The following is an 11,399-nucleotide window of genomic DNA, read 5'->3' on the forward strand; positions in this document are numbered from 1 at the left end:
AATCCAATATGCTGGTAATTATTTCGGTTTAAAGTATTCTTTTGGAAGACAACCAGAAGTGCTCGAAGACAATTTTGTTCCCTTTCGCTCCACTCGAGGAAAAGGTGAGGGCATGGTAGAGATTGTGAAATTATAGCTTGAGTGGTGAGAGTTCAAATCTTTCAGGGCAGCTGGGATCTATAAATCCTATGCCAAGAATTTGATGTGGGGAGAAACAGGAGTACCCCGAAAAAAAAACACTTTCACTGGTAAAGTGCCAATCCATTACCAATGTCCGGTTAACGTGAAGAAGTAAGATGGAAGGAAGCAGAGTGATAGGCAAGGCTGTAGAATACTTAGTAACGAGAAAGATCTTAATCTGTAGATGTTGGTCAGGAATTTATTCTTATTGGGAAGGCGTATTATCGGGGTTGAATCTTCTGGGTCACTTGTAGACGGGCAAAATATGAGGAAGAATTCGTCTGTTAGGTCGTATGGCTGAGTGTAAGAATCGATGGAGGTGTCAATGAATAAAGAGTTGGGTGAGTTTGACGAGGACTGGGTGGCAGGTGGGTCTGGCTTATGGAGCTGGAAAGATTATAGTTCATGCAGATGGCTGGTTTGTTGAGATATATTGGAGGTGAAAAACTGGTCAGTCTTGATTGTCTGAAGGCAGCATGGTTTGGGTTGTTTTTTTTTCTTCTTGATACAGATGTTTGTGTTGACTTGTCTTGCATGGTGGTAGGTTTTGTCTGAGTCTGTTGGTTTCTTGGTTGGCGACGGGTGTTTATTGACAGAGGGATGGGTGTGGCAGAGGAGAGAATATGATATGGGTACAGTAGAGGATGGGCGAGGCTAGTAATGAGGTAACTGTGCTTTGAAGTGGTGATAGGCGAGGAAACACCTGTGTGATAGGATGTAGTTCGCCATCAGTTGGGAGGATGTTACGGTCTCGATGAAGTGAGTTGGTAGTCCTAATTTTGGAAATATTATGCAGTGGGTGGCGTGTATTTTATAGTGGGTGGATGCTTCAAAGGCTAGGATAATTTCTTCAGTTGAGAAATATTGGGGAATGTTTCTTAGGAATACTATATGTAATCTGGAGCTGCTTTTGGGTGATTGACAGTTACAATCAGATTGGAGTTCCATGGTCAGCATAGTGGGTAGAAGTCGTCCAGAGATTTTGGTTGCAGGAGGATACCCTCTTTACGTAGTTTTATGATGAGCTTCAGAAGAACTTTGGATCTTATGACACTGTAACTAACTAACTGACAGGTATTTCGATGAAGTTAATTATTGAAATAAGTAAATAATCATCGGGGTGTTCGAAAATTAATCAATCCTCCTTTGCCCCACTCGAGGATTAGGAATAATACGAACTTGGTATGAGGAAGTAGAAAAGGCTTAAGTGAATACTAAAAATAGGGTTTCAGTGCGAAGCAGAGACAGTGATCATTTCAATAAAATAAACAGCCGATTTAGGACTCAAGTTCCTTCAGGGTAGCGAAGATCTAAAATAATATACCAAAAATGTGATGTGTAGAAAAACGGGAGTACCCCGAAAAAACCACTTTCACTGGTAAGGCACAAATCCATTACCAGTGCCCAGTCGATGAGAAGAAATGTCCTGGAAGGAAACGTGAAACGTGAGACTGTAGAATACTTAGTGCAAGGAGGAATCTCTTAGTCTGCAGATGTTGGTCAGAAATTTATTTGTGTTGGGAAGGGGTCTTATAGGGGTTGAATTTTTTGTGTCACTGGTAGGCGGGGCGAAATATGAGGAAGGGTTCATCGGATAGGTCGTATGGCTGAGTGGAAGAATCGGCTGAAGTGTCAATAAATAAAGTTGGATGAGTTTAACGAGGAGTGAGTGGAAGGTGGGTCTGTCTTGAGAGGAGGAAATGGTGTTAGATAAGACAGGTTACTCGTTTGTTGCGATTTTTCAGTGGTTTCATGTTATATTAGGTCTGTAGGTGTCGGGTGGGTCTGGGTTCCTTTCTTCTTTCTTGTTGTTGATGTTGTTTGAGTAAACTTATCCTGTAGCTTGGTTTTAGTTGTAGGTGTAGGTATTAATTTGGTTTGAGTCTTGTACCTGCAGATAAAATTGGTAGTTCCCCTGGAGAAAAGTCGAAATGTAGTCCGTCGATAATTACCAGTGGCATCAGATAAAGTACAGATGGCTTACTAATAGGAAACATGGTATTAAGCGTCTTACTTGCTTGGTGGCTAGAAAAAAAAGCTGATCTGATTTGGCTGTATGACACTGTGATGCCTTACAAGGGTATTTATACAAGTTTTCCTTAGTTAAATTTAGAAAAACAACAACAAAAAACCTCAAAATACCGTACATATAATTAATTAGGAGATATTAAACCTTCCCTTGTCATTTGTCGATATTTTATGATACGTTATTCAATGGATGTATCCTGTAGTTTTAAACATTGACTTATGCTGAACATCATTTTAGTCACTGTCTGTCATAAAAAACATTTAATCTATCTTTTACTCCCAACCCAGTGGCTCAGTAGTAAGTATTCATTCTTACGACGTTAAAAATCAGGTTTCGATACCCGTGGTGGGTAGAACACAGCTAGCCCATTGTGTAGCTTTGTGCTTTAATAACAACCAAATCAAACCCAATTACTTATGTTTTATTAGTGGCTGTTACTCAACAACTTAGCTTTCCTAAATCAATGACATATATATATCCAACTGAAGATAGCTACTAGCCGACGTTCAACAATCTCGATTACTGAGTGATATCTTTCTTTCTAGGCCTAGCCGATGTTCAACAGTTTTGAGTACTGAGTGATATCCTTCTGTTTAGTCCTAACCGATGTTCAACAACCTTAAGGTCACAACGGGAGAATAGTTTTACCTTTCTTTCGTTACTACTTAACATTCGAACTTTCACAAATAAATTATGAATATCATTTATTTCCTTATCACTGGCTTATACCCTTTCTTCGCTTAGATATTTTCCAAAATTTAACATCTCTCATGTCATTGGCAGACATACGATTCTTCCCTTCTCAATCTTCATATCCTATCAGCCATTTGTAACTACCTAATATTCATCCTTTTTTTATTCTAAGGTATCAGCTAATGATCAAAAGATGATATTCAACCTTGCCTGGACTCTTGCAGATGTTCTTTCTTCCATCAAAAGCTGGTATACATCTTCTCCAGATCATTAACAAGTATCTTATCTTTCTTTAGTCACTGATACCCATTGTTCCGCAATAAATCGCACATTTTAAATCATTAACTGATACATAGTCAGCCTCTTTAAATCATATAGATTTCCCGCCTTTCACAGATCACTATATACGCAGTTCTCATAATAAGTGGTACATCTACATTTCTTAACTACTGGCTGATATTCAACCTTTCCTGATTCATGGTGGATATTACACAATGTTTAATCGTTATAATCATCAGAGTTACACTAAACAAAATGTGACGTGGTTGAGTAGAAGCTAAACTGAATGTAAATTCAGTTTTACAGCACATGTATAAAATGATACCATGTGGGAAATGTCAAGTATTTTGCTGTCTTATGAGATATAACCTTTTGTTTTAACTAAAATTAATTATACATTATGTTAAATGTATTATATTTGTTAATGCAACATTGTTATCTAGTCATCATATCCATTGCCGACGACGCGTTTTGTTCAATCCAAAACTCTTCACGCCGGCTTAGATACAACGGACACAGTAGTGGTCGAAACACTATTTATATAGGCCATCTGTTACAACAGCACTTGTAATGGTATGAACGCCTCTTATAAGTTGGTGAACTACTATTGAAATACTATTATTACACACTCTTCAAATGATTAAAAACCCCGAAGGGAATAGATTAAGAATGTAGTGTTAAGAATATAATAAGCCTAAAATAATGGCTTATGACAATTATAACCAGCTTGTAAAAAGCACTCACACCATATAATTATTTGAAGTACAGCAGAATTTTGACTTTTGTTTTAGCGTTTTAGTATTGTTCTGTGCTGTTGAGTTAAAATTATCCAGGTAAAAACCACGCAACGGGTTGTTTCATGTTTATCAACAGTTTCAATGCAGTGATTATAGGTATATTATCAGAGTATATAATTGTAATTAAAGTATCAGAATAAAATATATAAAAATAATGTTTTGAAACATTGTGACATGTTAATCAGCTTTTACAAGTTGAAGATGTAGACTGGTCTAATTTTACGAAACCTTACAATACTTTAATCAGTATTCTCTCCACAGTTATTAACTATACTCAGCTTGTCAAATTAGTCTTACGTAACGTTGAATTACGCCAAAGTGTAAAGATAGCCAAAAATTACGAATTCATTGTTTACAACCACGCTTATCATGATACTAGAAACACAATACTCGCGTAAAAGTGTATCAACGTTAATAAATTCTCGCAAATAAAATGGACCAGAGATGACGTGCCTTTAAATTTATCATACCAGTAGTCAAACAAGGTCTAATAATTCTTGAATGAATGTTGTTACACAAGAAGTGAGAATAAAAAAATGGATAAAAGATAATAAAGAATAAATTGACACATTTGAATGATGACATTTTCTAGTATATTTTGTGCGACGTTTCGGGCAGACGCCCTTCATTAGGCAGTATCGATCGCGTTACAATAGAATTAGACTAAAAAAGAATCGCTGAAAGTTAAGAAAATACAAAGTGTATTTTCTTAATTTTCATTTTCTGAAGAAGTAAAATTAATTTCAATATTAGACTTCCAACTAGCGTAGATAGTCTAATTGCTTTGTGCCAAAAAGAAAAAAAAATAACGATTTTCAAATTAATTTAGCAGAACATCCAAATATAGGACTTTCAATAAATAGAGAAAACAAATCCACTGAATTGTTTTATACAGACTTTACAATAACAATAATAAAGAAATATCAAGAATAAACTACGTATCAAGTGTTGTCCCCATCAGGGATATTAATATTTCCCATATTACACAATCATCATGTTGAATGTTATTGCAGACCGTCAGTATTTTTGTCACTTTTTTGTCTCAGGTTTGCATTAGTTCTAAATATGTTTATCATTTCGTATAAAAATTTTTCTGCCCTTAGAAAACATACAACATAATTACTTGACATTTTAAATCTTCGTTACTGAACTTTGCTTAATTAATAGACATTAAAATTTGATAAATGTTGATTCTATAATTCTTAGGAAAAGTACAACATGAATAATGAGAAGTAACATAATTAAAAACTAATGTTCGCAAAATGAATAGTAAATCAAACCTAAATATGACTATAAATTTATTATTATTATTACAGAAAAAAATCGCGTTTAATAGAAACGAATTTAGTATCTGACCCATTCTGTCATATGATAAATAAAACAGAAAGGGACCTGATATTTAGAACCTCACTAAAATGATGTGTAGTTTTATTAGATAGGGTTGGAAAATGTAGGTCTACGTGTAACTTAAATATAATAACTTCAAACTCAATGAACAACGTTACCAGTTTTTTATTTTAACACCAAGGTTTCATAAAGGCACAGCCCGTAAACTTGAGAGACAATTGTAGTAAAAGAAGTTTGTGAATCTAAGCTAAATTTTTATACTATTCTTGCTTCATTTTGGGTTCGTATATAATTTTGTTTTTCACGGATCCTTTGTTAACGTAGTCCGGTCTACAGAGACTAACCTCTTCTTCTTCATACAACATATTGTTTATTGCCTCTACTCCTATCATTAAACTGTGGTCTTGATTTGCTACTTCATATTTGTAACTTCCAAAGCGCCCTCTACTCCAGACTGAATGATCTTTAAGCCAAGGGAGTGCCACTTCTAGAACGCCATCACGATCAATGTGAGGGATTGGATAACCATGATTTTCCTTTCGATAATGAATTGACACAATCTCGTCTTCAGACTCCATTAAACCAACGTTGATTGCACCCAGTATGGTATCATATACAATGGTATCTTTGTTGACTGGCTTGTGTTCACTCTCACTTACTTCCACCATAATAGACCAATATGGTCCCGGTGCCACAATATTGTCGTTTACAGGAGTAATTCCCATTTGAATAGTTGGCAAAAGTCGATCAGCTGGCGGAGCATTACCTTCCCCATATTTGGAGAAAATGGTTGCTCTGTAAGAGGGGCAGTTGTCTTCTGGATAGTAAATCCAGTTTGCGTGCACACGAGGCTGATGTCCTCGAAGTCCGATTCCTATGATATGTGTTTTATTGTGTTTGAGTTGATCTGCCAGTTCTGGCTTTCCAACAAGCTTAAGCGTGTAGTCAAGAGGCATTGTAGATAGCAGCTTGTTGTACCGAAAACTCTCCCCACTCTCAAGTCGAACTTCTTTTTTATGTAAGTTAAGGGCTATAACTTTGGAGCTAAATTTAATTTTTTCTTTTGGCAGTAGACTTGCAACTGCCTTCCAGATGGCGCCAGTTCCGCCTTGTTGGGGAAACCGAAAAGTAGCATTAGGTCCCCATCCTGCATCTGCCTTTTTCAACAAAACGTTCTTGATTGCACGATTAACGTCGACAGTTGCCACCCTTTCTCCTAGCCACTTACACTGCATAAGAGTTGTGGGAGTAGCCCATACTTTGAAGTTGTAAGGTCTCATGAAAATATTTGCAATCCCTTTGCCCATAACCCTGAGAATCCATTCATCGAAAGTCTTGGGTTTACCACAAGCCGTAGCAGATTCTAGTTGAGCTTCGATTAAGCCAGTAATACATTCTATCTGGTCCTCTACAGGAAGCTGACTAATGTTGTTTTGGAAAGGATACGGTATATATCGCCCTTTGGTGTAAACGTAGCTAATTCTTTCATGAAAAGCCCAGTTTTCAGTTCCTGTACCTAACGCGTGATATAAGAGATCATCAAAGTACTTGTAGTGACTGAAAACCACGTGGACACCTATATCAAATAAAAATCATTCTGGTGTGACGTCGGTAGCTGCTAATCCACCAGGTTTGTCAAGTGCGTCGATCATTAGCCAGTTTTCGTGGTTTAGTTGGTGGAGTCTAGTGGCGGCCCCAAGTCCAGTTGGACCCGATCCGATAATTAAAATATCCACTTCCTTTGAAAACTCCATTCTTGTTATTAAATTTGTTAGCTGCACAGAGAAAATGAAAAGTAAATTTTTTCTACAATAAAAAAGGAAGTTTGTGTGTTAAAATATTACATATATATATAATTATTTGTCTATGTAATTTTGTTTGTAATTAAGTACAAAGCTACACAATGGGCTATCTGTGCTCTGCCCACCACGGGTATCGAAACCCGGATTCTAGCGTTGTAAGTTCACAGACATACCGCTGTGCCACTGGTGGGCATTCTATGTAATAAACACTGCCAATACATTAAAAAAAATCCATATTTTTAGCTCAATTTCCTTTTTTATTAAAAGGTGTACAATAAGAATCATTACTAAACTAGAAATTGTATATTTTCCTTCATTACAGTATTAGAAAAATTGGCTTCAGTCAGTGGAGCCTATTTTTAGCTTAATGGTAAACAATCACAAAAACATGCCATAGATCATGATTAATATTACGCAAACGTGCATCTGTACATGCACATGCATGTTTCATAACACGCAAAATATTCGAATGAGGAATTGTTCTATCCCATTTCGTAACACACATGGTAATGTTTCACAAAATAGGTTAAATATGTTTTGTTTTTGCGCAAAGCTACACGAGGGATATTTGCCCTAGCTGTCCCTAATTTAGCAGTGAAAGACTAGAGGAAAGGCAGCTAGTGATCATCACCCACCGCCAACTCTTGGGCTATTCTTTTACCAACGAATAGTGGGATTGATCGCCACATTTTAACGTCCCCACGTCTGAAAGGGCGAGCATGTTTGGTGGGATGGGGACTCGAACTCGTGCCCCTCAGATTGCGAATCAAGCGCCCTAACCACCTGGCCATGCCGGGCCAGGTTGAATACGAAAGCCAAGAAAAACTATCTTGATCTTTACCTATGAATTATTATTCAATGATTAATTCATAGAACAAGGGTAGAATAAACGATTTTTGGGGGGAAGAGGTGAGAAAATAGTTATTACATATAACACCACGGGTAACATTATGGGACACTCACTATGTATGAAAAATTCCGTATAAGTTGTAAGGTCATATTGTGGGCCGAAATTACTTTTTCAAAAGTTTAGTTTCATACTCAAAATTTTTATGTCCCCAAAATTTGCCCATCATTCAACCTGATAGGTAAAAAAAAGTCGCGTACTAAAATTGTATAAAAACATTGTCTACCGCATATCTACGATGTATATACAGAGTATTGTTTATATCTATAAAATCATATTCTTATCTAGTGTTTTAAAGCTCACACATGTACTTATAACAGAATAAAGGCGACTTAAACTATTTATTAATTATTCGACCGTTATACCTAAAATAGGTGTCAATGAAGTAAGAAGATCTGTTAGTTTGTAGGCAGAGAACAGGAAGCTACACAATGGGCTATCTGTTCTCTGCCTACCACGGGTATCGAAACCCCGTTTCTAGCGTTGTAAGTCTACATACATATCGCTGTACCACTTGGAGGGGGGCGAGAGAAGTAGAAAAATAATTATTTACAGTTGTAGATTTATTGTACGATACCGCGTAATGTTTTAGCTCACTGATAATAAGAAACAAAAAATAAAATTATAAAATATGAGCATTATCTCTCAAAAGTACTTGCAGATATAAACATATGTAATTAATTTGACGAGCTGTATTTATAGGACGTACGAAGTGCACTTTACTATGGAAGTTTCTATCTATTGTTATAGCCCAACTGTATTGTTTTACGTTAGCGTCATAAAAGAATCAGCAGTTTAGAGTTTCAAAATTACCGAGTAATGAGAAGATGTAAAGCAAATTTGAAAAGTATTTGTTTATTGTTGGAAAATGTAACGCATTAAAAAAATTTTAATTGTAATAGTCCGTCTGAGCGGCATTTTCAGTATATGTGGTCTAATTAGTCAGATCAGAGAGCTCACAGTTAAGCTGTAACTACTGACTAAAGAGAAGGCATCTAGCCAAGACACATGTTGATACAACAGTCTTGTCCATTTTTCTTTTTAAACCGAGTAACGGGATTGACTGTCATTTTAATAATGTGCCCACAGGTCAAAGCGCAGACATTGTTTAACAGCATCATGTCTCGAATCTTGGATTTGTATATGCATCCTGATAATCCATCCACTAGGTCTCGCCCAGCTTGTTATGGAAATGATACCATGCAACGTTTTAAAAATGTAAACTTTGGCAGAGTATTAGGGTTGATATATAATGGTGCAATAAAATATTCGTTAAAGTAGAATAGGCTATGCATGTCACACTAGTTAGATTGCCAAGCTGTGGCTCAGAAAATCAATGTTTCTAAACATAATATATCGCTGATATCTTTTTTGGTTTGGAGATGTTATAATAGTTACAGCCAATCACTCTACTCGATTTAGTATAGCCGTGTGGGTGACAGAAGCTGGTGACAGCTTGCCCTTGTTCTGATCACGTATTTCTAAAATAAAGATGGCTGTGCTTAGCTTAGAGAGTTTCTGGTATGGCTGTATAACCCATAACGCATAAGGCTGTATAACGCATAAGGTGAGGTTCAGTTTGAAAATATGAAAATACCAAAAATGTAAAAAAAAACAAATTTAATCTATTATTTTATTATGAATTTAGGAATATTATAGATTTTCGATCATCTTCATTCTTACAGGATTCTAAAGTTATTGTGTTTGAGTGAATTAGAACTGTATATGAACACAAAAAGGTAAATAGATAAGAGAGGGCCCATCAGACAAAGAGAAAGCAACATGCAAATTGAGCAGTTTGAACACTTTTTATCTATTAAATAGCCCCCCCCCCAGTAGCACAGCGGCATGTCTACGGACTTACAACATTAGAAACCGGGTTTCGATACCCGTGGTGGGCAGAGCACGGATAGCCAATTGTGTAGCTTTGTGCATAAATTCAAACAATCTATTAAATATCTTTCTCAACCCCCAAAACAAGCTGTCAACAAAGTGCTGTTGGTGTTCATGCAATACGTGAAAGAATTTAGTTTAGTCAAAGAAATCGCTTCTTGAAGACGAGTATACTGTGAGCACTCAATGTTTTTTTATATACACGGTTAACCTGGACGGTCTGAGACCAAAATTATTTTCCAGAAATGTACAATTTGCTCATCTTAGCGTATTTAAAATCGAAACTATTTGCACTTCTATCTGCAAAAATAATATTTTTTTTTCTCAACACACAATTTGAATGCTTTCACGTCGGTGTCATTAGTACGTAGGCACCAATACCGTACACAACTGTATTTGTTGCAGTAACGGTTATGAACAATCTGCTGAGCAAACAAAAAAAAATCTTAGCTTAGTTAAATTTTAATCAAATGTTTATATTTGAAATAGTATCATTTTATGTCATAATATGAGAAAAGTAAGAAAAATTAATTAAAAGCATAAAATGTTTTTTTATTGATAATCTTCAATCCATTCGTTTCTGTATGTGTGTATCTCGAAAAGAAGTTAAAGATTAAAAAATTATTAATAAATTTGTTTATGGAGTGTAATCTAAAGTTAGGCATATTTCATGGTCTGTTTGGATTGTTAAGTGCAAAGCTACACAATGGCTATCTGTGCTGTGCCTACCACGGGTATCAAAACCCGATTTTTAAATTTATGAACTTTCAGACTAGCCTCTGAACTACTGGGAAAATATTTCATGGATCATTGTTGTTTAAATAAAGGTTCTTTATATGATAATTATGTTAAAACATAGAAATATTTCAACTTTTGTAATGAACAGGTATTTGGAAAACTTCTGTGTATTGATGTGTATTTGATAACTTACACGTAATGTTTCTAGAAAATTCTTATAGGATCGTTTGTAAATCATACATCGTAGATATTATACACAAAAATATGGTCCGATTGTTCAACGATTGTGCAAGTCTAAATGCTTTTGGTTATTCATTAGTAAACTTACTTGATAAAAAACACCCAACTCCAATTATAACGAATCGTTCCTACGTCAACTGTGGTCGGTCTTCGAGTGATTATTTTTACAGGTGTAAGAACGTACTATTTTCGACATTTTGAACACGTGACAAGTCTATTCTATTTTTGAAAAGAAACTGCAGAAGTAGTTGGCTGTACTTGCCTTTGAAGCGGCTACTCTTAACCGAATAGCACGATTCATTGTATACCAACAGCTGTAAGTCCGATATCCCAACAATGGTTTCCAAAACCAGACATATATATGCAAAAGAAGAACAGAATTTGTCGCAGTTTAAATACTTAGAGTAATTAGATCATGCCCCCAGTGGCACAGTGGTATGTCTGCGGACTTACAACGCTAGAAATCGGGTTTCGATACCCGTGGTGGGCAGAGC

The 11,399-nt window shown here is 35.9% G+C and overlaps 1 protein-coding gene across 1 annotated transcript in view; it reads right to left on the minus strand.

Moving 5' to 3' along the window:
- Positions 1–5,472: 5,472 nt before the first annotated feature.
- Positions 5,473–11,399, minus strand: part of LOC106463373 — an 11,181-nt gene continuing 5,254 nt past the window's right edge. Inside the window, exon 3 of the mRNA XM_013923395.2 lies at positions 5,473–6,853. Within this exon, the coding sequence (XP_013778849.1) occupies positions 5,586–6,853 (1,268 nt within the window). The 3' untranslated portion in view covers positions 5,473–5,585. The remainder of the gene's footprint in view (positions 6,854–11,399) is intronic.

The sequence above is a fragment of the Limulus polyphemus genome, unplaced genomic scaffold (assembly GCF_000517525.1).
Source record: "Limulus polyphemus unplaced genomic scaffold, Limulus_polyphemus-2.1.2 Scaffold1388, whole genome shotgun sequence".
Lineage (NCBI taxonomy): Eukaryota > Metazoa > Arthropoda > Merostomata > Xiphosura > Limulidae > Limulus > Limulus polyphemus.